Raw genomic sequence first — 25,278 nt, 5'->3', positions numbered from 1 at the left:
TTCCCTGTCTTCATGAAAGTTGACATATGCATTGCATGAAATATAAATTTCTTTAAATAATTGTAAGATTTAGTTAATAAAATACGAGTAGATATTAAAAACCATTATTTATTTTATTAAATTCAACAGTCCACACAGATGATACAATACTGTAGTATACTTATACAGTTCTGTTTTTTTTTAACTGGGACAGTATGGGGATATCCAAAACCATAGGAGGTACAGAGAAACTGTCTTAGGAAACTTCATTTCTTTTTTTATGAAAACAATTAAAAATAAAACAAATTTGGCATTGTCAATTTATCGGTCAAGCGCGAGTGGTCCATAAAAATCAATGAAATTGACTAAATTGTTTTTAATGCCGATTGACTCAGTTTCATGAAAGGATCATTTCATTGTGTAGAAAGAAAAAATCGGGAAGCAGAAGTTAGAATTATGTTTGTTACTATAATTTCTCATTAAGTGAAATTTGTATATCTGATTTCTTTTGAGAATAAATTCTTTAACCACAAAATTATTCACGTAAATTCGACCAACTTCTGCTGTCAGTTTTTTTTCTTTCGATATTCAATTCACACTTGACCAAAACATTGACTATGCCAAAATTGCTTTCACAAAAAGAACTGATGTTTCCTAAGATTGTTTCCCTGTACCTCCTATAGTTTTGGATTTCCCCATAGGTCCCAGTAAAAAATTATACCAAGTCACAAGATCTTTGACTAGTGAAAATAAAGGTTGATTTACACTGACACACTCAAAGCGAAACGTCAGTTAAAGCGAATGCGCGCGTTATCATATTTTTGGTTAAAAAGTAAGTAAATTAATTACCTTTTAGTCCGTATAACCGGCGTGGTGTCTTTTTGTAGTTTGTGCACTATGTTGTGGAGCTCAATAAGAAAAAAATTATGTCGTTTCAATTCGCTTCGACTTTGTCATTGTCAATTGAACCTAAGTTTTAAGCCAAGCTTCATATATCGGTAAATAAATAAAGCAATTTTCAATTAAGATTTTTATGCCTAGTGCGTCCAAACCAATAAAAATTTGTGTCGTGTGTTGAACCGAAATGCTTCATGCGGTTGTTGAACCGAAATGCAACATTTTCCCCGTAAATTGAAACACGCAAACGATGTTGACGATTTGTGTTAGACATAATCATTTTCACCGAACACAATGCCACTTTTTATTGGTGTGTATGCGGATTAAAAACACTAATGGCTTAAAAATAGATACAGCAATAACTAGTGAGAAAGTTTGGATGTCAGCAACTTTATGATTACTTAGTTGAAGATCTTCATATCTTTATCAGTCAATTTCATTCCTAAGTTATCCAATACCTGTACAGCTTTCTCCGCATTTAATGTTTTAATGCCTTGTGGATTCTCTACAAAGAGTGTAGCAGTCTTTGAACCATTGGCAATATTTACGAACTTACAAAAAGGAATACTTTGTGATTCGACGTCTTTAGGTTTTGTGGGCGAAACGACAATGCTCTTTGCATTTAAATCAACTGTATCCTTTACTTCAACCCCATCGCACCACAAAGTAAACTTCATTCCATACAGGCCAAATAAAATTTCCACCTCCCTGTACAAACTATCCAGGTTTATATACTTATCTTTACTTTTAAGAATGATGCTTCCTTGATTCGTATTTACACCAAACCGCGGTGTAATATGTTGTAAAATGATATTAGCCCAAGGATTAGAAGGTAATTCGACCTCCTTTCTCCATGTAATAACTAACTTCAGGTGTGAACCTTTCAGGTCCTGAGTTTCTTGAATAATAAACGGTTTTGAAGACGACAATTCGTCGATAAATTTCAAAGGCGCCTTAACCGTGCCTTCGATAAGATCGCGATGTGCGTTTATAATACGCAAAATGTCACTTTCCTTGTTGACTGAAAAAAAGACGTCAACCTCATCGGTCGGTACCAAATGCGCTTTTTTTCTGAGTTTCTGTAACCTGTTTATGATTTCTCTGGCAAATCCCTCGTCGAGCATGCTCTGATCGGGCGTAACATTCAACAAGATCAACACGTCATTGTCACTATGAGCCTCGTATTGATCGTTGCCTTGAGCTTGAAATATAACTCTCACTTCAGAGAGGTCGACACGCTGACCAATGAGTTCTACGAAACCGTCAGCAACAAACTTTTCACATTGCTCATTGTTGAGATCTTTTAAAGCTTGTGTTACAGCTTTAAAGTCACCTTTAAGGCGAGCACCAAGTGTTTTGTGATCTGGCTCTACTCTTAATGTTATACCATATTTTTCTTTGTCACTCGAAAGTTCCACTTTTTTTATATTAATTTCTTCCAGAACATAATTCAACAAGGTGTTAATATCATCCAAGTAAGTTTGATCCTGATGTATGACAACCAGTTCAGGTAGGGGATATTTGATTGGAATCGTTTTTCTGTCTCTCAAAACTCGCCCAAGTTCAATCACAGACTGCATTCTTTGAACTGCTCTTTCGATATTCGTATCTACAAAATTCAGCTTCGGGTCTGGCATCATGTTAAAATGAACGCTTTCCATGGAGCTTCCAGGTAAGAGTTGGCGTAAAGTCTTGTACATGAGCTCTGTCAAGTATGGAGTAAATGGAGCCATTACTCTCACCATATCAAATAGAACACCGCACAAGGTATCCAATGCCACCTGACAGTCCTTGATCCCATTTTCACCCTTTAACCTCTTTCTATTCATCCGGACATACCAGTTGGTAAGGTGGTCGATGAATTTTGTCAGTCTCGGGACAACAGTATAGAGTCTGTAGGCAGCCATTTCTGTCATCACAAATTGAATCAAAGATTGTGTAAACGAAGTTATCCATTTGTCCATTACATTTTCTCTAACTGCATTTTCATTAAATCTGTAGTCAACTTTGTCTTCTTGAACAATCCTTTCAACATTTTGCATTAAAAATCTAAATGCATTGTACCATGGCAAGAATACATCCTTTATAACATCTCTTACGCCTTCCTCTTTGAAACGAAGGTTCTCAGCTTTCACAACTGGTGAATTAACGAGATAAAGTCTCAATGCGTCCGCACCATATTTTGATACAACTTCTAAGGGATCTGGATAATTCTTCTTCCTCTTTGACATTTTTTGTCCATCAGCTGCCAAGATCAAACCGTTAGCAATCAAATTCTTAAATGGCGGTTTGTTAAACAAAGCTGTGGACAGTACAATCAGTGTGTAAAACCAGCCTCTCGTTTGGTCTATTCCTTCAGCAATGAAGTTTGCGGGGAAAATATCATCAAATTCTTTTTTGTTTTCAAAAGGATAGTGACACTGGGCATAAGGCATAGATCCTGATTCAAACCAACAGTCAAACACTTCTGACACTCTCTTGAGGGGTGGCTGGCCAGGTCTTGCAGATGGAATTTCTAAATGATCAATACTCTCTCTATGGAGGTCTGTAATCTCTTTACCTGTCAAAGCACTGAGCTCTGCAATGCTACCCACACATACTATTTCTTGCTTGTCGGGAGATATCCACAGAGGGATAGGTGTTCCCCAATATCTATTTCTACTTATGGCCCAGTCTCTTGCTTCTTTAAGCCAATTGCCAAACCGTTTTTCCTTGACATATTCCGGTACCCAATATGTTTCTTCACTGGATTTTAAGAGGTTTTGGCTCATTTGTTCTACTCTAACGAACCAAGAAGGCACCGCCTTGTAAATGAGAGGAGTCTCAGAACGCCAACAATATGGGTAGCTGTGCTTCACCTGTCCAGCTTGTATGAGCCTGTTTCGAGCTTTGATGTTCGCAATAATATTTTTATCTGCATCTTTAACATACTGTCCCTCGAAATCTTTTACAGGTGCTACAAATCTGCCACTCGCATCAACCGGGCATATGATATCTTGGTCTCTTGTCACGATACCAGCCGCCAAACAAACTCTGTAATCATCCTCACCAAAATATGGTGCCTGATGAACAACACCTGTACCTGAATCATTGGTAACATATCCATCCGTTAGAACTTGATAACCATTGGGGCATTTATCCACAAAGTAATCGAAAATTGGGGTGTATTTTATTCCTTTTAGTTTTTGACCTAAGAATTTATAAAGTACTTCAAAATCTTCAGTATTTTTGAAGATAACAGGAAATCTGTCCTCTTGTAAAACATAGCAAGTCCCTGTTGCTTTTTCTTTGACTTTTAGATAAGTTAATTTAGGATTAACACAAAGGGCTAAATTGCTAGGAAGAGTCCAGGGTGTGGTGGTCCAAGCGAGGAGAGAAAATCCCTCTGAAGTAGGGAACGAGATCACAACTGCTGGATCCACAACATCTTTATAGTTCTGTCCAGCTTCAAAGTTCGACAGAGGGGTAGAACATGTAGTAGAATAAGGCATTACCTTCACTCCTTGATAGACCAAACCTTTGTTGTACAGTTCTTTAAACACCCACCAAACTGATTCCATGAACCATGGATATAAAGTCTTATAATCATTTTTAAAATCTGAAAAGAAGAAATGAATAATACATATTAGAAATTTTCATTTTTTTAACACTCAATATCTTGCATATATTATGTGAACCTTAAAGCTTTATTTCTGAATCACACAATATTACAAGAAATGCCTATCCGCTATGGCTATTTTGATTAGCTATTCTCAGAATGGGTGGTCTGAAAATTCACATAATGATTAAGTGAACTTGCAATACCAGCACCAAGTATTCCTGCTATAGAAACCAGTTACGCAATTGCGGTAGTATGACAGCTTCAATTTCACGATCGCAATCACCTCTGATTGGTTGACACTCGCTCTTTATTGGCTACAATTCATTGTTGCAACAAGAATACCATAAATTCAGCCAATCACAATAATTGCGATTGTAATAATGATTGATGCAGGTTTTAGACAAGATAAATGTAGCAAAACAGTAATGCACTGGTACACAGGACATTTAAAAAGAAAAAGGGGTAGACCAGTACACAGATGGGTTGATGATATTAGAGAAATAGCAGGCGCCACATGGTCTAGAACTGCTGGCGACAGAAATATATGGAGGCAATTGGAGGAGGCATTTGCCAAAAAGTGGCAAACAGATGAATTGTAGGCTATCGAGGCAGTACAAGACTTAATAAATAAGTAATATATAATCCATATTCATACTAATATTATAAATGCGAAAGTGTGTCTATCTGTCTGTCTGCTAGCTTTTCACGGCCCAACCGTTCAACCAATTTGGATGAAATTTGGTACAGAGTTAGCTTATATCCCGGGGAAGGACATAGGCTTTTTATCCCGGAAAATTGAAGAGTTTCCACGGGATTTTAAAAAACCTAAATCCACGCGGACGAAGGCGCGGGCATCACCTATATATATATAAAAGGAAAAGGTGATTGATTGATTGATTGACTGACTGACTGACTGACAGATCTATCAACGCACAGCTCAAACTACTGGACGGATCGGGCTGAAATTTAGCAAGCAGATAGCTATTATGACGTAGACATCCGCTAAGAAAGGATTTTTGAAAATTTATCTCCTAAGAGGGTGGATAGGGGTTTGAAATTTGTGTAGTCCACACGGACGAAGTCGCGAGCATAAGCTAGTCTAGTATATTATAAGTGTTAGAAATAAGTTACTTTAGAAGTAATAGTTATGTAAAATCGTGTAGTTTAATATTTTGTAATCTTGTACCTATTATTAGCGACTAACAATATTATTGTAAAAATGAAACATGTCTGAATAAAGGCATATTTATTATTTATTTATTTATTACTATGCAGGTTTTACGGAATCGACCAGCTGGTATTAAAAACTCAAATAACCTAAACATGGAGAAGCAAATGTATCCAAGCAAACTGCATTAGAATACATGAAACTGAATGGCACTCTTGACGAAGTGCGACATCACCGTCACGAACTGCTCTGTGACGTGCTTCATACAGTCCTTGTATAACATCGTACACACGTACGCGCACTTTTATTGTGAACTAGCTGATGCCCGCGACTTCGTACGCGTGGATTAAGGATTTTAAAACTCCTGTGGGAACTCTTCAATTTTCCAGGATAAAAAGTAGCCTATGACCTTCCCCGGGATGCAAGCTATCTGTGTACCAAATTTCGTCAAAATCGGTTGAACGGTTGAGCCGTGAAAAGCTAGCAGACAGACAGACACAGACAGTCAGACACACTTTCACATTTATAATATTAGTATGGATGTGTACCGTGCAGGTGCAATCCAATAAACCAACACTTTCGTATTTATAGATCGTATGGTAGATGCATCCGACTATTCGAAAGTACTTGTAAAAGTTTATTCGAATAAAGAAGATTATTATTTTATAATACCGCGACTTCGTTCACGTGGATTTAGGCTTTTAAAATTCCCATGGGAACTCTTTGATGTTCCAGGATATAAAGTAGCCTATTTCACTCTCCAGATTTTTAACTATACCTATGCAAAAAAAAAACACGTGATTGAAAGACAAACCAACAAACAAACACACTTTCGCTTTTATAATATGGGTAGTGATAATATAAATTCTGTTTGGCCATGCGTTACTTGCTTTCTGGCAATATATCTCCCTCAGTGTTCAGGCTTTAGGTGTGTTAGAGCCACAATGTATTTATTTAGGACATAAATGTGAATATAATTAATTACCTATCCATCTCCCCATGCGTGTAATAATAGTCTCCCACTCATCCGCATACTTCATAACAATTTTTCGACATTCAGCATTATATTTGTCTATACCCATTTTCTCAACATCTTCGGGTCCTTTTATTCCTAGACTTTTATCAATTTCGAATTCGACTGGTAGGCCATGGCAATCCCAACCAAATCTTCTTTCCACATGATAACCCTGCAAAGAAATGCAAACTTTGTTTTCATTAGTAGTCACAAATAAATGGATTAAAGTTTAGTACCTAATGTTGTGATCTTAAAAAAAGTACATTTATATAACAGACCCAAGCTAAGACTCAGAAGCACAAAAATAAAACTGACAGCATAACCACCATCAAAGTAATACCAGAGCCTCAATCAAAGATGAAAGAGCAGACTGAAACTCATAAGATTAACAATTAAACAACACCGCTCCCACTCCTTGCTCTCCTTATTCCTAGTTAAATGAGAAAAGGATATAACAGACATATTTAGCTCCTTATTTTTAGTTAAATGAGAAAATCAAATAATAGATATATTATGTAGCCAAAGGGGCATGGGTTTAATAAAAACTGCCATACCCCTTTCCAGGTTAGCCTGCTCCCATCTTAGACTGCATCATAACTTACTACCAGGTCAGATTGCAGTCAAGGGCTAACTTGTATCTGAATAAAAAAATATATTATTCATAACTACAATAATGTAGCTATGATCAAATAATTATGTCTATCATTTCTTTGAAAAAAAATATGTAAAAATACCTTTTGATGGGCATATCTGGTGACTACATCTTTTATTGTTCCAGCTAAGATATGACCATAATGAGGCAGCCCAGTGGCAAATGGTGGCCCATCATAGAAGGAATATCTATAATACATAAAACACCATTGAATCAATCAAGTACAAGTCAGACTTGGACATTTTTTTTATTTACATACAGATGGACGGACGGCCAGCAGAAGGCTTAGTAATAAAAATCAATTAAGTACTTAAATTAAAATGTAAATTGTATTGTAAAAATTACAGTACCATTCCTTTTTTAATTATACAGACTTGCTTGGCTGGAATGACAATTTAGATGATAAGTGATGATGTAGCCAACAACGGTAGAACTACTAGCCTACGTAGACAATGCCTTTATACTTTTGACTTGATGGTTTATAGAATGCAATATAGAAATAGACTATGGGTTACGGTTAGGATTGCAAACCTATAAGTTGCTATATAACATCCATATAAATGGCAATCGGGGAGGAAACGCCCCGCACAGCCCCCGCGCTAACGTGCTGCGGGCGTGCGGGGCGCCCCCTACCTCATACCCCGAATACCATCTCAACCTGTCGCGGTCTATACGATATTTCGAATTTAAAAACTATCTGACTAATTTTGTAGACAGACATAACGTATTTGAGTAGACTATACCACTCGGAAAATGATTTGAATTCTTTAGATCCAGAATAAAATTATGGTTTGAACTAATAACGTGCTAACATTTTATGCTTGAAATTGTTTAGTAGGCATATAGGTTAGGAAACTCTTACCTGGGTTTATTTTTTGAATGCTTTAGACAAGTCTGGAAAGCATCAATTTTTTTCCAAAATGCTAAGACTTGTTCTTCCTCTTTTGGAAAATTTATATACTCAGGAACCCGATCAACTTTTAGCGACATGATGAAAATATCGCCTCTAATATTTAAAACTTCCACGCAGAAATATCCACATCACTCACAGACAGCACCGACCACAGATTAATAGGGATACTACGTATCAGATGGCTCACGGGCAAACAAATTTTGACACCCTTGAAATGCAGCCCGTGATTGGTCGATCATCTGTCAAACTCTATTTTGCTATTTCTCTACTAACCAATAGGATCAGATTATTTGAGCCAATAGCTTGGCAAGATATTTTTTTAAATTGCCTCCTTTGCGCGGCTCTGAATTCTAGTTTTGTATTTTAGAGGATTTTTTTTTTGCAGCTTTAGCTTCTTGTATTTTGAAATTGTTTTATTAGGTACCTAAAGGGTTTTTTACTTAAATAACCTAAATTAATTGATTCTAAAAATAAAAAACACATTTTATTTCAAGACATTTATTTATTTTCTTTTAAATCTTTTAAAACCTTTATTAAATATCGATATGATTTTGACCCCTGATTAAGTAAGGATAAGAAATTTTTTTTTTCATCTTCTGTAAACCTTCTTTGTTTCTTCTTCTTTCCGCACAATCTTAATTGCATTGTGAGTATTTTTTTGGCAATTGGGTTCAATTTTTCCAATTTTTGATACACATTTTCACTGTCCAAGCTTTTTATGTCTACGAATAAGGTTAAGAGTTTTTTGGGAAATCCTATATTTCTTGTAAAGATGTTTGCATTTTGGTGAAAGAACTTCAATTATTCTTTTAATGATTCTAGGATTCCTTCTCTTTTTAAGTGGCATGGTAGTGGAACCTGGAATTGCAAGAGTATTATATATAATTACAATTGATATATTGGGTACCTATTATAAAAATTACATGTTTGATTTGATTTGCTCTAATAAGTATTTGCACTATGTGCATAATATCGTCGGTTAAATGGAAAAATGACATTTCTCAAAATTTTCAGAAAGTAAGGTTATCATTAAAAAGAGTCTGTTATCAACATTATTTTTATATGGATAAAAGACACTTTATAAAATTACACGTTAAGCTCACTAGATGTCGCAAGTGTCATTTCGGTACTTTATGTTCATCTGCCATATTGGTTGTAGAATAACGTCACTCTGCCATTTGCAACCCAGCCACGGAACTGAGTACATGTGCGTTTTTATAGAAAATTGTCATTTTTCAAAAAAGTGTTTGGATACGATTGCAAAAGGTAAGAAAAATTTATAGAACAATGTATTTTTTTGAGAAATTACGTTTGTTCTTTAAAATTTAACTGTAATTGTGTTAGTAGCTTATATTGAGAAACGACATTTTTAGAAATGTGACTGCTTGTTGTGAAATGAAGTTATTGATACTCGACTTATTTGTAATTATGACATTTTTCTGTATAGTTTTTGTACATTTAGTATCATGAAGTTCATCAGAAAAATGTAACAATTTCAAATATGACTGTGAATGCTTAGAATGAATATTTATTGTATTGTGTTTTTAAAATAATGACGGTTATCTATTAAAATACATAGTACATTTTAACGTTAAAGTACAAAATTAGTTAAAATGATTGAATAAAAATATTTGATTAATTTTGATTTAACCTTTAGAATAAAAAGATGGGTTTAAAACTTCTTTGTTTTTTGTAGGATGAAGCGTGGTGAAAAAATGGTAAAAATGATTACGACGTCTAAAGAATTTTCTAAGGAGAATCCAGTAGAGTTTAATTCAGTTCAGTTAAAGTCAAATGAAGATCCACAAATATCTGTAATATCTTATGTGCCCGAATTCATAAAACCAGTTACTACAGAGCCCGAGCCAGTTTTTCAAGACCATACCTCAGCTACTGAGGATAAATATCCACCAAACGAAGTATCTACATCTAAATTATGTGAGATTATCGTCGTCGAACCACTGCAAAATAATTTGAATTGCACACGCACTCCTTTGATTAGTTTAAGTAGCAATGTTAAGGTACCGACTCCTATTAGCAACAATTCTTTTTTGGATTTACAAATTATTCCATACCTGCCAAATGATCAACCTGGGCCGAGTACAAATATTATGGAATCAGCTGATGTAAGTGATTCAAAATCAGAAGAAAGTACTAACGTTCTCTTTTCAGGCCAACCCAAGACTTCATGCAATATAATAATATCGGAATCAGATATTTCCTATGAGGACGATGACGATAGTTCCTTCAACTCCATTCCTGATAGTCAAAAGGACTTTTCGTCTGACGACGTAGATAATGACCCTGATTTTATACTACGCAAAGATCTTGCAATGTCATCGACATCTTCGGAAGATGAAATCGCTACAGTGAATGAAAACCTAGAAAATACAGTTGACGATGGAAACAAAAAAGCAAAGACTGGCCGAAAAAGAAAAGCTGTACCGGAAGAATGGAGCAAAAATAAAGCTAAATTATTAAGAAATTCTGGAAAAGCGTATACATCGACATCGAAGTCACAAAAACAAATGCAAGAAAGACAAATAAAACCAACATGCACTGAAAAATGTAAACTGAAATGTTATAACAAGATTAGTGAGGAAAAGCGGAAACTTATATTTATGAATTACTGGAAGATGGGAAATTTAGATAAGCAACGTCAATTTATTAATAAACATGTAACCGCAATAAAACCGAAGTATAGATATATTCGCGAAGGAAGTACAAGAAAAGATTATAACCATGCCTTCAATTTTGAAGTAGACAGAGAAATAATTCGGGTTTGTAAGACTTTTTTTAAAAATACTCTGGGTATATCCGACAGACCGATAAGAACAGTAATTTCAATGCAAAACTCTACAGTTGGAGGGTTTCTGAATGAGGACAAAAGAGGAAAGCATCGCAAACACAATAAGCTTGATGCTGCAATTATTGATGGGATCAAAGAACATATCAATTCTATACCTAGAATTGAAAGCCACTACTGTCGAGCTAGTACGAGTCGGGAATACATTGAAGGAGGTCTCTCTATTGCACAGCTACATAGGGACTATATTACAAAATGTCGATTGGAAAACGTTCCTCACGCTGATTATCAAATATATTACAATATATTTACCAAAGAATACAATATTTCCTTTTGGTCTCCGAAAAAAGACCAATGCGAGGATTGCGCTGCTTATAACAATGCAGAAGATAAAGAGCCGTTAAAAATCAAATATTACTCGCATTTAGAAGAAAAAGATTTAGTAAGAAAAGAAAAAGAGTTAGACAAAGAAAATGCCAATGAAAAATGTATAATTGCCGTCTATGATTTGCAAGCTGTAATGCCGTGCCCAAGAGGTGATGTATCCAATTTTTATTATATATCAAAACTTAATGTTCTCAACTTTACTATTTACGAACTCGGATCCAAAGACGTAAACTGCTATGTCTGGCACGAAGGTGAAGGGGCCAGAGGAGTCAATGAAATAGGATCCTGCGTTTTAAGTTATTTAAGAAATTTACAAGATAAAATCAAAGACGATTTTGATGTCATATTTTATAGTGACAACTGCTGTGGACAGCAAAAAAATAAATATATGATTGCAATGTATATCTACGCCGTAACTTATCTAGAAAATTTAAATTCTATAACCCACAAGTTTCTCATAAAGGGTCACTCACAAAATGAAGGAGATTCCGCGCATTCTGTGATTGAGCGTAACATTTCAAGGTCTTTGAAATCCTCACCTATTTACGTCCCGGAACAATACATAACATTGATCAGAACTGCCAAAAAAAAAGGAAATCCATACAAAGTCCATGAACTAAATCATGAGAGCTTCTTTGACATTAAGAAAATTGCAGACGGTGTCGGTTCAAATTTTTCAAGCAATGAAGACCGAGAAAAGTTAAAGATGGGAGATATTAAAGTTGTCAGAGTGGAAAAAAAGTTTAATGATCGATTCTATTACAAATGTTCGTATAAAGAAGATAGTTTCAAAACTGTCATGGTCAAAACTAGAGCTACCAAGAAAAAAACTAACTTGTGTTCCGAATTACAGCCGCTGTACTCAACAAAATTGGATGTATCTGACACTAAGAAAGCCGGTATACTTACACTAATAGATAAAAACATAATTCCCCGATTTTATAAAAACTTTTATCAAAGTCTTTAACCAAATAATCTCACATTGTTTTTCTTTTGTGTGATACGTTATTTACTAAATAGTTTTTTTTTGGATTTTGAAATCATCTCAAAAACCTATTTACAATATCTAGGTAGACTGAGTATGAAACTTTACATATATTTTGGAATATTTTAATTTTTTTTGAAGAGGCTCTATAACTTTTAAATAAGTAGATACTAATAATATTTTAGTTTTATAATTGATTGGTAGAATCAGTACAAAAATGCATACTAAAGCTAATAATAAAAAATTGATTTACATAAAGGAGAAAACGTTTTCAATATCTTATGAAACATATTTTACAGATTTTACAGTTTTATATTCTTATTCAAAACCCAAAATAAGCAGATTTAAGTTTAAGCTCATTGATCTCAATATTGTTGCCATTGATTTATCTAATAAGTAGGGATTACTCTTAAAATAGAGGTTTGTTTATGATTGTTATTGCATATAATTTTAAGTGGATTTGTAATTATTTGAATACCTCAATTTATAAAAACCATATACTTAATAAAACCATATTTTTTCCATTATTGTGTTACATTTTTACAAAATTCATTCCGCAAAATGTTTTTAATTATGTAGAAAAATGACATTTCTTGCTAGAAATACCTCTTTTTTAGTAAATTAGTTAAAATAACCACACCATCTTTATTTTCATGTAAATACCTTTAAAATGATATATAACACTTACACATAAATATAAAACTCAAAAGGAAAAATTAGTATTAATTGAAGTGAAAACTTTAAATGCTTGTATTGTAAAATTTGTTCTTTTTGAATAACGTCACTTTTCTATTTAACCGACGATATGTTGTGTGCAATAAAGTGTCAATAAATAAATAAATAAATGTTATGTATGTGCATATTAAAAATATAAATAAATCTTGTTTATAAAGTACTAGATGATGCCCGCGACTTCGTACGCATGGATTTAGATTCTTAAAAATCCTGTGGGAACTCTTTAATTTTCCGGGATAAAAAGTAAGCCTGTGTCCTTCCCCGGGTTGCAACCTACCTCTGTACCAAATTTCGTCAAAATCGGTTGAACGGTTGAGCCGTGAGAAGCTAGCAGACAGACAGACAGACGGGACACACTTTCGCATTTATAAGATAAGTATGGATGGGTAACACACCGCGATTAATTTGTTAATTGTTATACACATTTAAATATCTCATTTAAGCTTAAAAACATAGTCTAGTAATAACTTATTTATGAAAATTTTGACCTGTAGTTAACACTGATCAATGAAAAGAGCAGATATCCTTATTCCTGTGGTTACTATATCAAGGCTATTAATAAATAGATGATTACCTGAGGAAATACTTTGTTGACAATCTGTAATCGAATATTCTTCTAATTTTCTTTTAAAAGTAGTGGGCAATCCTTCTAAAAAATAAGTTTAATGAGTACAAATAGGCAAACATCGATAAAAAAGTTTGATATAGTAAGTTATTTAAAACACTCCAAGGTTCTTTTATCTATCTCTTTTAGCTATCTTTCAAAGTTAGCAAAGAAACGACTTATTAGTAATATTATTATGAATATTGTTTCAAATAATAATAAATTATATTTTCTCACCTAAAAGCTCATTTTCACTTGCTGATTGTGATGTTTGCAGCTGTGTACAATAGTTGTGGTCATTATATATATTTTTGGAAGCATAATAATTATGATCAAGGTCAATCTTCTCTGATCCTGAAAGTAAATTAAATATTAATCATTTTAAAATTAAAGGCCAAAATTAGTGCTACACGGTGGTAAGATGATTCAGGCATAGAAATACATTTTCTTCGGTTTGGTTGTAAAATGTATGCTAAAGAAGGTTGTGATACATTGGACAAAACAACTGGACTGTGATTAGAGGAATGATATGAACAATATACAATACAAAAAGCCATCAAAACTTACTAGTACAAATTTCTTCAGAATCATGCAGTGGAATGGATGGAGTACCACTGAGGATCTCAGATTGCAGGAACAAAGTAGGAAATGCTGTTACTGCAAGACGAGATTTTTGTGTCACAAAACGCTTTTCAAAGTGCTTATGACACAATTGAGACTTATTTTTAAGATCTATTGTACTTTTACTTCGCAAAACATCACAATTTATATACTTAAGCCACTTTTTGAGTCTTTTGTCACACTGTGGAAACTTATGTAATATAGCGTCTTTTCGCGTACTGTTACAATCGGGAACACAGCACTTATAATACATTCCAATAAATTATATTGAAATAATGTACTATAATAACAATTGTTGCGAAGGGAACAGAAATGTACGGAAATAAATCGACGCAACCACCCTGCTCAACGCTTAACAACAATAACAAAATGGCGTCAGGCAGGCAGCAGGCAGTGAACGTGTGTTATTGTATCGTTCTGTGGTCGAATCTGTCAACTTCTATTTTGCTATTCGCATTTGTAAGGGAACGGAATTTGTATGGCCGTGAACCGCCCGTGGCACCGACCAGTGGCCCTACCGCGGTTGTTTGACAGCTACAATGTCACGATCGCAATCATCTCTGATTGGTTAATGCTCGCTCACTATTGGCCACAATGCATTGTTGCAGCAAGAATCGCACAAATTCAGCCAATCAGAACAAGTGAGATTGTAATATTTTTTTTGTTTAATTTTTTTTACGGCTCTGGATAGCAGTCCTTTAAGGCCTGATTGTAATAATATGGTAATAATGATTGATGCAGGTTTTAGACAATCGCCCTACAGAAATAAAAACTCACAGTCACATATGTTATTGGTCTGTGGTCACAGGCCACAGATATGTTATTGGTATGTGGGCCTCATAGAGGGTAGATGCAGGAACGTTTGCTTTCTCATTCGCACTAAAAAGAGAGCACAGATAAAGTTACTAATGTGATAAACAGAGATGCAGCTAACCTATTTTTTGTCCCTTATCGTGTAACTGGTTTTTTTCAAGATCACTAACTCTGAATCGTAGATTTAGAGTTAGTGATCTGTGACTATATTGTTTCTATATTGTTCAATCCTCTAATAATCTGTGATATTGTTTCTTGATCTAGTATATTATAGTGATCTGTGTTCTTGATTTTTTTATGAGATTTTTTAATAATTATTTCACACAGTAATTCCAATATTCCCCATTTGTCCTCCATTATCGAAACTTAGGACACGAGAATCTATAAAGCCATTATGAAATATTATAATCTTGAACCCAGTAAGTCTGTGAAAAGCTAGAAATATTATAATTATTTATCATGGATTGTGCATGGCTCAAAACATCTTCAAGGTACGTACTTATTAATAGACATTACTGGATAATATTTATTTTATACAAATACTATGCATTAGTAAGCCAATAAATTACCATGGTATACAAAACCATTGTGTTCTACAAGTTATCATCATCATCATCGCGTGCCTTCTTCGAAACGAAGTCTGTACCTACTTATATTTTATGGTCTGCAATCTGCCTTTGAGAATGTAGGTATTTATCTTTGAGTTATATGGAGTACTGAGTAGGTATGGACTCATAAAAACATAATTTTATATTTATTTAAATAAATATGTAGGTAGTTTTATTTCTTACTTGTTCAAATTACCTTACTTTGAATGACTGGCATAAGATAAATAAAATGTTACTTTTTCAGCTTAAAGAGAGGCATTGAAGTTGTGAATGACTTGGATGAAAACAGATTTGAACAGTTTCTCAGAAGAATCATAGGAAAATTAAAACTTCATGACTCTGAAATTTTCACTGAAGAAGAAAGAAGAAAGTTAGAAAAAATATTTCAAATCAATGAAGAACAGTTGCTGTTGGCTATCAAATCAATTCTGTACATATTTAAAAGACTTTTAAAGTTTATATTTATGCCAATTAATTTAAAAAATGATTTATTGAATATTGGATTTAATAATGAAAAGACAAATTTCCTTATTAAAGTTTGGTCAACAGAAACAAGTGTGGTGCTAAATGAAATGAGCTCAAGTTCAAATGAAAAATATGAAGATGATCCCATTCTTCATTGGAAGCTTAATGCAGAATTAAGTTCAGAACACCAAAAGAAATGTAAAATACCTAAAGCTTATATCTCATTCTTAGGTAAAAATGATGAAACTGAAATAGAAGTGACTCATCAGGATCTCAATTCAATGTTTTTGCAAATTGAAGCAATTCAAACTGAACTAGATAGTTTGTTGTAGTGAGAAATTGTTCTCTGTCTATGATAAATATGTGCCTTCTATGTTTATAATATATACACTTGTAAAAAATATATTAGTATAAGCATACCTACTTAATTCATAGTATGCGACGGGTCGAGATGGCAATCGAGGAAACACCCCGAACAGCCCCCGCGCTAATCCGGTGCGGGTGAGCACGCACCCCGCCTCATGCCCTGATTGCCCTTTTATTTTAGTTCGCTAAAAAGAATAAAATAAATTTTTAGTTATCAATTTTATTTAACTATAACGTAAAATTACACTTACAACCATAGATTAATTATTATTGGTCTTAAGACTTAAGAACTCGTATTTACTTAGTTTGAAAATTTTAAAATTCAAAATCAATCTGATCAAGTTATTTTACATACTTGTTAGAGGTAGGTATTTACTTTACTTACCTATAAAGGTTCGTACGCACCTGAGCGGCGCGGCGCGGCGCTTCAGTCCGACTGCAGAACGCGTCACCTCAGGCCGCTCGACGGTGCCTATCGCACTACAGCTTCAGTACGCGGCACCTCGCGTCACTTGCGCGTCACTTTTAGACCCGTTCGCGTACGAGCAACAACGTCGCAAGATGAGCGACAGTGAAGAGGATTTGATTATTATTTCTTTGTTGTGCAGAAGAAGAACGAATTATCGAAGAGAAAAAACCGGCCAAGTGCGAGTCAGGCTCGCGCAATGAGGGTTCCGTACTACAGTCGTATGATTTCGATAATTCAAAAACTATGATGCATAAAAATAAATAAAAATCTGTTTTAAAATGTACAGGTGAAGACCTTTCATATGATACCCCACTTGGTATAGTCACTCACTTCGAAAGTTGAAAATACTAATTATTAGTTCATGACCACAATTTAATTTTTTTTGTGTGATCTAACCCTAAATTCACGGTTTTCAGATTTTTCCCCAAATGTCAGCTATAAGATCTACCTACCTGCCAAATTTCATGATTCTAGGTCAACGGGAAGTACCCTGTAGGTTTCTTGACAGACAGACGGACAGACAGACAGACAGACAGACAGACAGACAGACAGACAGACAGACAGACAGACAGACAGACAGACAGACAGACAGACAGACAGACAGACAGACAGACAGACAGACAGACAGACAGACAGACAGACAGACAGATAGACAGACAGACAGACAGACAGACAGACAGACAGACAGACAGACAACAAAGTGATCCTATAAGAGTTCCGTTTTTCCTTTTGAGGTACGGAACCCTAAAAAAGAAGAAGAAATGGATTGCTGACATACCAAAGTCACGCTATCAAGAAGGATATCACATTTTGTTTCCTCGCCTTCTTAATGACTCTGTACCATTTCACATTTTCTTCAGAATGTCGAAGACAAAATTCTTTATGCTATTGCCTAATAGTTTTTGTGGAAATTACATTAGAAACAATAGGTATACCACACAGGTCGGTAATATAATCCTACAAGAAACCTATGTCCAGCAGTGGACATATCTATCGGTTGATGATGATGATGATAGTTTTTATGGAAATTATAAAAAAATATTTATGCATATCCATACTTATATTATTATCAACGCAAAAGTGTATTTGTCTGTCTATCTACTAGCTTTACACGGCTCAACAGCTTAACCGAATTTGATGAAATTTGGTACAAAGTTGAATTACATCCCGGGGAAGGACAGGCTACTTTTTATCCTGGAAAATGAAAGAATTTCCACAGGATTGTTAAAGGCCCATTTATATGAAGTTTGGACCAGAGGTAGCTTGCATTCCGGGAATTGACAGAGGTAGGCAACTTTTTATCCCGGAAAATCAAAGAGTTCACACGGGATTAAAAATCTAAAAAAAAATGCAACTAGATGATGCCTGCGACTTCGTCCGCGTGGATTTAGATTTTTCTATAGGTGAGCACATTTCTGGGAATTACCTACTAGTACCTATATACCTGAGATAGATTATACCCTGTAGGATAAAAGTAGCCTATGTGTACCTACACATAGGCTAGTTTTATCCCGAAAATCAAAAAGTTTCCACGGGATTTTTAAAAAACCTACATCTACGCGAACGAAGTTGCGGGCATCAGCTAGTCCCTTAGGTTCTGTGGAAATTACATTAGAAAAAGCATTTTCGCAAAATGTCTTTGTTTTATGTGCAATAGAATATATAAAATAGGCAGGTAAACACAGGTACATATTATATCTAAATACCTATATAAAAGAAAAAGGTGACTGACTGACTGATCTATCAACGCACAGCTCAAACTACTTGACGGATCGGGCTGAAATTTGGCATGCTGGCTAGCTAACTAGCTAATATGACGTAGACATCCGCTAAAAAGGGATTTATGAAAATTCAACCCCTAAGGGGGTAAAATAGGGGTTCGAGATTTGTGTAGTCCACGCGGACGACGTCGCGGGCATAAGCTAGTATAATATAAACACAAGTACAACAATAGGTAGGCATATTTCCGAAACTATTAATTCTACCTAGATGAAGTAGGTAGGTATAATATGTACATAATATATTATAGTTATTTAATCAGGATTATTTTTACCATTGATGTTTTCTCATAACGCTCGGAGAGACATTTATACATTTAGACACTGGGAAGGGGGGAAGCCGACATCCTAGGGGTTGGGACCTTTGAGGATATACTTCTAAGAGCATGAGGAACACGTCATGTGTCAAAAATTAAACCTACGTTATTTATTTTGAGGTCTATCTTTCCGATTCTTGCCTGTACTTTAAATACCTAACAAGATGCGCGTGTATCTTATTCGAGCGACGTACGCATACTGAAGCGCCGCGCCGCGCCGCTGGGTATGTCGCACTAGCGTCACTGCACTGCGCGTCGCTTCGGTGCGCTTCAAAATATTCTCTCCAGCCGTGCCGCGCGGCAACGCGCGGTGAAGCGCCGCGCCGCGCCGCTCTAGTGCGATATGCGCCATACAAAATGATAGAAATGATATTTTGAAGCTCTGTGCCGCGACGTGAAGCTCACTGAAGCGCCGCGCCGCGCCGCTCAGGTGCGTACGAACCTTAAATCACCAACATGCATCCGACATGGGTATAAATCTTTAGTCTGTGGTATAAATATAATAGGTTCACAGGGGTTTGCGTATAGACCATAATATTGGGTTTTCTGTGGTATTTTTTTTTTTTTTTTAATTTATTTTACGGCCCTGGATAACAGTCCTTGGCCTTTCAAAAATTTACAAATTCTAAAAATACGAAATTGTTCTAAAAATACAAAATTGCTTATAACTAATTAGTCTAACGTTTTTACACTTTATTTATAGTATTACTTATATAATTAAATATAGACTTAAAATATGACGTTTTACACAACAAGTCCTTTACATGGCGGGGAAAATCAATTTTTTGTTTTTGTTCCATATTTATAGTGTTTAGATCACTGGCTAATATAAGTCTTTGTATGCCAAAAGCTGGACATTTGAGTATCATATGATTAACATCAGCCTCCTCATAATCACAATAGTTGCATTTTTTACTGTTTAGTATTTTTATTTTATTCAGGTGTGTTGGCACCAGACAGTGACCAAATCTCAGTCTATTCATTAATGATGTAAATTTTCTAGATTCACACTTCGTTTTGAAATACCATGGTTGTATTGGTATTTCCTTTTGAATTTCCGCATACCATTTTCCTTTATTTTTATTAGTCACATCCCACACTTCACTCCACAATTTCTTTTGTCTTATTTTAATTGTATTGCATAAATCCGTAAATGGCACTTTGATGCTACTTGAACAATCTTCATAAAAATTACTTTTTCTTGTAGCAGAATCAACCACTTCATTTCCTGTTATGCCTCTGTGGGAGGGTACCCAAACAAATTCTATATTAATTCCCCTTTGTTTTAAATTAAGTAGTACATTTTCAATTTGGAAAATAATATAAACTAATTTATAATTACTAAAATTAAAATTATTTATAGCTAAAAGAACACTTTTCGAGTCTGTTATTAAAACATAGTTATTAATTTTAAACATTAATTCTTCTTTGATATATTCCAATGCCTTGAACAGGGCAACGCATTCAGCAGTAAACACACTGCAGTCAGAGTTTAATTTATATGTTCTACATTTTTTTAACTGTGAATCATAGAAAGCAGAACTTACAAAGTTCTCATTTTTAGAACCATCCGAATATATCCTATAATGATTTTTACAATTTTCTTCAATGAACAATAGGAAGTCTAAATTGGATTTAATATCAGTGATGTGTATTCTATTTCCGAGGTTTATTACATCATAGTGGCAATCATACATAGGCCAAACGTCATTCACATTTATCTTACTAGCAATACTATGCATATAAGTCATAATCATTGACATAGTAGGTCCTTTACCGGAAAGAAGTGCTTCCGCCGTAGGCTGTAGAGTTTCAATTGATGCTTCAGTAACTTTTAATAAATCCTGTGGAAGTAATAATTTGTTTACCAAGTTAGAGTTAGCGAATAGTTGCTTCAAACAAAACTTTTCAGCCAAATAAACACGTCTCACCGGCAAAGGAGGGATACATGTTTCTACTTCCATTGAATTAATAGGTGTAGACCGCATTGCTCCACTTATTATTCTCAAACCTATATTTTGAATGACATCCAATTTTTTCAACAACGATGGATTAGTTTGCATATACGCAAGACAACTATAATCAAAATGACTTCTAACCATACTATTGTACAACAAAGTCAAAACTTTGGGATCTGAACCCCAAAATGTACCAGCTAAACATCTAATAAGATTAATGCTTTTTAATGCATTTTTACAAATGTAGTTAATGTGAGCATCGAATTTTAGTTTTGTATCAAAAATTACTCCTAAGAACTTCTTATTTCTTACAATTGGAACATCTAAGTTATTATATTTAATGTTTACATCTACTGGTGCACCAAATACCATGCATGAACTTTTAGAGGTATTAATACTTAATTTTAAAGTGTTTTGGTAATAATTTTGCACCTAAGTCAATGCTGAATTAACATTATTTACAGCTATTTCTACATTTTTATTTAGACTATATAATAACAAGTCATCTGCAAATTGTAAAATTTTAACATCCTTTGTTGTTACATATTTCTCAATTTGAGAGGTATATAAATTGTATAAAATTGGAGATAATGATGCACCTTGCATAAGGCCTTTACTTGTTGAGTTAGGTCCATGAAGTATATTATTATACTTAACATAAAACTTTCTGTTATTTAAAAAATTTGATAGCCATTTTAACATTTTTCCAGGAATGCCAATTTCATGAAGAGAAGTAATAATCTGGTTTAAATCAACATTATCATAAGCACCTTCTATATCCAAAAATACACATACTGCAGCATCTTTTGATAACTTACAGCTTCTTAAATCCGATACAAATGATGTCAAACTCTCATTAGCACTTCTTCCTTTTCGGAAACCGTATTGGAATGTTGGTAATAATTTATTTTTTTCTGTAAAATGATCTAATCTCAGTTTCAGCATTTGTTCAAATAATTTTCCTATGCATGATGTTAGTGATATTGGTCTGTATGAATTACAATCAGATGAAGATTTATCAGGTTTTAAAATCGGTACTATACATTGGATCTTCCAACTCTGTGGAACACATTGATTATCCCATAGCCTATTAAATATATCAAGTAAAGCTAATTGACCTAATTTATGCAATTTTTTAATCATTATATATGGAATGTTATCTAAGCCGGGTGTAGAGTTTTTTCTTGATTTAAGTGCTATATTAAATTCTGCAAAAGTGAAAGGCTTTAAAAGTAACATATGCTTGTCAGAATCATTATTACATTCGAAAACAGAGGTATTTAACATTGTGTTATTGTTATCATGTTTAAATTTTGAAATAAAATCGGGAATCCATACATCATTTTTATGCTGTGGTGGGTTTTTAATATGTTTAAACATTTTCATATAATTCCATACTCTAGTAATAGGAGTATATCTATTGAATGTTGAACATAACTTGTACCAACTATTTTTCTTAGCATCCTTAATTATTAATTTTTTTTGTGCATCCAATTGTTTATAATTAATGTAATTTTCGATCAACCCATTTCTTTTATATAACTGTAAAGCTTCTCTCGAATTTTTAACAGCAACTTCACAGTTTTCATCCCACCAAGGAGCAGGCGTTTTAAAAAGTCTAGGACCTTCAATTTTTACATAAGGAACGAATTCTTTTCTAAGAGTATTTAAAACTTCACAGAACTTATCATACGACTGTGAAGGATCTTTTTCATCAAAAGTTATACCTTTAAAGTACTCCTCTGATTTTGCATAATATTTGGTCCAATCTGCTTTATGAAATAGAAATTTCTCTACTTTGTCATTGACAGAATATTTAGATGGAACTAGGCTTAATTTTGTAAATGTTGGATAGTGGTAACTACCCAAAGGATCGTCACCTACTGACCATTCACATAGAGGTGCTAGTACGGGACTCACCCCTGTCACATCAATAGCAGAGCTATTTGCATTAGGTCTTTGTACTGTAGTAGATACACCTGTGTTTAACAGGCATAGGTCATGTTCATCAAAAATTTCAAACAATGTTTTACCTCTTGAATTTGTACAATTGCACCCAAAAGCAATATGATGCGCGTTAAAATCTCCTGAGACTATACAAGGTTTTGGTAAGCTAGCAATAATATTTTTAAGTTTAAATTCTACAATAATTGTTATTTTTATTTTTAGTTGGGCAATAAACACATAGAATCGACACGGAACCAATATTAGTTTCTAGAGAAATTGCTATGGACTGGACATCTTGATAAAATTGTGTTGGCAATATTTTATATTTTAATGTATTTTTTAATAAAATGCCTACTCCACCATGTTCATTATTTGCATTTTTTCCTACAAAATTATATCCTGAAAATCTAATAGGATTACTTGTATTTTTTTGCCAGGTCTCATTTAATAGCAAAATCAGGCCGATTCTCTTGTACGCAATCTCTAAACTGAACTAAAATGGCACATCTAAATTTATTGCTATCCCTTTCATAATGTTGCTTGCGGAAAAGGATAGCACTAGTTTTAGACTTGTTAATTTAGTTTAGTTTAGAGATTGTGTACAAGAGGATCGGCCCCAATATCAATATTATGTTGTCGAAAAATGTTTTAACCAAGGGTTTCTTATTGTTAATACTTTGGATATTATGCTGCACAATAGTTAGGTGAGAATCCATTATATTTTACTTAAATGTTCTAAAAATGTTTCTTTGATTTGATTAGTAGTCTTAATATTATTAGAGTTCCCTATTGTAACCAAAGTGTTTACTATGGCTCCTAAAAGCTTAGAGTTATTTACAATATCATTGTGTGAAATTTCTGTCTTTGTCTGTGTAGTTTGCTTAGGCTGTGAGTATGTAGTTTGGTTTTTTTGATATGTCTGAGGGCTCTGAGGCTTTGGGAGTGGAGGGAAACTCGCACTACTTGTTTGAACTACTTTTGAGTAGGTTTCTTTTTTGTTCCTCTCCATTCTCGCTGCCTTTACAGGACACGTTTTTGATGATGCAAGATGCAAGATGCATGCATGCTTGCAAGATGCGCACCCCCACAATTGCTGCACTTCAGTGTATCCGTCGTGCAGTCCTTGTAATGGTGCTCACCAGCGCACCGTGAGCATATTTGCTGATTTTTACAAATTTTCCCATAATGGTTAAATTTCATACATTTAAAACATTGCATCAAAGGAGGAACATAAGTGAAAACTTTGTATCTCCAGTTGTCCAAATAAATATACTGTGGTAGACTAGTACCGCTGAAAATTACACTGATAGTGGACAGAGGAATTAGCTCCTCTCCTACTTTTTTCAAAAATCTCTTTACACCTATTACTTCACTTTCCGAGGAGAGTTTATTGAATAGTTCCTGATTGCTAGATTCTTTTGGAATAAACCTAACCACCCCCACCCTTTCCACAGAGGACGCCGGGATGAACGCTCGAAGTTTATGAACTGAAAGGCACTCGTGCTTCAAAAAGTCATTAGCCGCTGTCGCTTGTTTGAAGACAAGCATAATTTTAGTAGCGTTTATGCGCCTACTTTCACTTACACCTTTTACTTGTTTAAAATATTTGGATACCACCAGGGGATTTTTGTTTCCTAGTTTGATATCTTCTATGCTTTCTACGTATACAGGGAATTCTGAATTGGTACTAGTATCGCCGTACGCCCGGCGATAATACCCTGGTTTTATAAATGGTTTGTATTTTGCACCATCACTTTCAGAGGGTTTCTCCTTTTGCATTTTCTTCCCCTTTTTGCCCGCTGCTGGCTCTAAATCACCGCCGTCACTATCTGACGGCATTGTACCACAGTTTAACGAAAACTATCTACAAAATGTACTATTTACACTCAAAAACTATATTTTTTTAACAATTTTCAATTAAAAAGCGCGCTTCGCGTTTCTCGCCAAAAACGCCTCTGTGGTATAGCTTGCATACCTCTATGGAGATTCGTGGGTCGCTAGAGCCCAGAGGCGTAAAACCTGTTAAAAAAAATTCTTGGCATCATAATAATAATACCTTGTTAAAGCAAGCTAGGTGTATAGAAAAGCCTCTGAAGAGTGATAGAGACAAAAATATAGTTTTTTTGTCTTTGTAATGTTTTTAGCCACAGCCTCCTACGAAGGCTATGGTTTAGCTTTTTTTGTTGGGCACCAA

General features: G+C 34.4%; 2 protein-coding genes, 2 long non-coding RNA genes and 1 pseudogene across 4 annotated transcripts; 2 read left to right on the top strand and 3 right to left on the bottom strand.

The window, feature by feature from the left end:
• Positions 1 to 90: 90 nt before the first annotated feature.
• Positions 91 to 8,370, bottom strand: IleRS (Isoleucyl-tRNA synthetase). The gene is made up of 4 exons (XM_034977625.2): positions 8,175 to 8,370; positions 7,395 to 7,500; positions 6,631 to 6,832; positions 91 to 4,474 (listed from the first exon to the last, which is right to left on the bottom strand). Exons 1-4 carry the CDS (start codon positions 8,300 to 8,302, stop codon positions 1,278 to 1,280), a joined length of 3,633 nt encoding a protein of 1,210 aa, XP_034833516.1. The 5' UTR covers positions 8,303 to 8,370; the 3' UTR covers positions 91 to 1,277.
• Positions 8,371 to 9,198: 828 nt separating this feature from the next.
• Positions 9,199 to 12,927, top strand: LOC117990168 (uncharacterized). The gene is made up of 2 exons (XR_011237751.1): positions 9,199 to 9,491; positions 9,922 to 12,927. It is a non-coding gene; the product is annotated as an uncharacterized lncRNA (long non-coding RNA).
• Positions 12,928 to 13,216: 289 nt separating this feature from the next.
• LOC138403491 (uncharacterized) lies at positions 13,217 to 14,864 on the bottom strand. Its single transcript, XR_011237747.1, has 3 exons — positions 14,310 to 14,864; positions 13,980 to 14,096; positions 13,217 to 13,787 (listed from the first exon to the last, which is right to left on the bottom strand). It is a non-coding gene; the product is annotated as an uncharacterized lncRNA (long non-coding RNA).
• Positions 14,865 to 15,434: 570 nt separating this feature from the next.
• Positions 15,435 to 16,833, top strand: Vlet (Valette). Its single transcript, XM_034977639.2, has 2 exons — positions 15,435 to 15,667; positions 16,029 to 16,833. The coding sequence occupies exons 1-2, from the start codon at positions 15,636 to 15,638 to the stop codon at positions 16,579 to 16,581; spliced, it is 585 nt and encodes a 194-aa protein (XP_034833530.1). The 5' UTR covers positions 15,435 to 15,635; the 3' UTR covers positions 16,582 to 16,833.
• Positions 16,834 to 19,629: 2,796 nt separating this feature from the next.
• LOC138403472 (uncharacterized) lies at positions 19,630 to 25,019 on the bottom strand (annotated as a pseudogene).
• Positions 25,020 to 25,278: the final 259 nt, after the last annotated feature.

Source organism: Maniola hyperantus, chromosome 17 (assembly GCF_902806685.2).
Source record: "Maniola hyperantus chromosome 17, iAphHyp1.2, whole genome shotgun sequence".
Taxonomy (NCBI): domain Eukaryota; kingdom Metazoa; phylum Arthropoda; class Insecta; order Lepidoptera; family Nymphalidae; genus Maniola; species Maniola hyperantus.
This window is presented reverse-complemented; position numbering and strand designations above follow the sequence as displayed.

What these genes read in the sequence shown, in the direction of transcription:
- IleRS (XM_034977625.2), bottom strand. Translation starts at nt 8,302, where the DNA reads ATGTCGCTAAAAGTTGATCGGGTTCCTGAGTATATAAATTTTCCAAAA. An exon ending in CATTCAAAAAATAAACCCAG is followed by an intron (nt 7,501 to 8,174) that starts GTAAGAGTTTCC and finishes TATGTATTATAG; the next exon opens with ATATTCCTTCTATGATGGGC. An exon ending in CCAGATATGCCCATCAAAAG is followed by an intron (nt 6,833 to 7,394) that starts GTATTTTTACAT and finishes ATTTCTTTGCAG; the next exon opens with GGTTATCATGTGGAAAGAAG.
- Vlet (XM_034977639.2), top strand. Translation starts at nt 15,636, where the DNA reads ATGGATTGTGCATGGCTCAAAACATCTTCAAG. An exon ending in TGGCTCAAAACATCTTCAAG is followed by an intron (nt 15,668 to 16,028) that starts GTACGTACTTAT and finishes TTACTTTTTCAG; the next exon opens with CTTAAAGAGAGGCATTGAAG.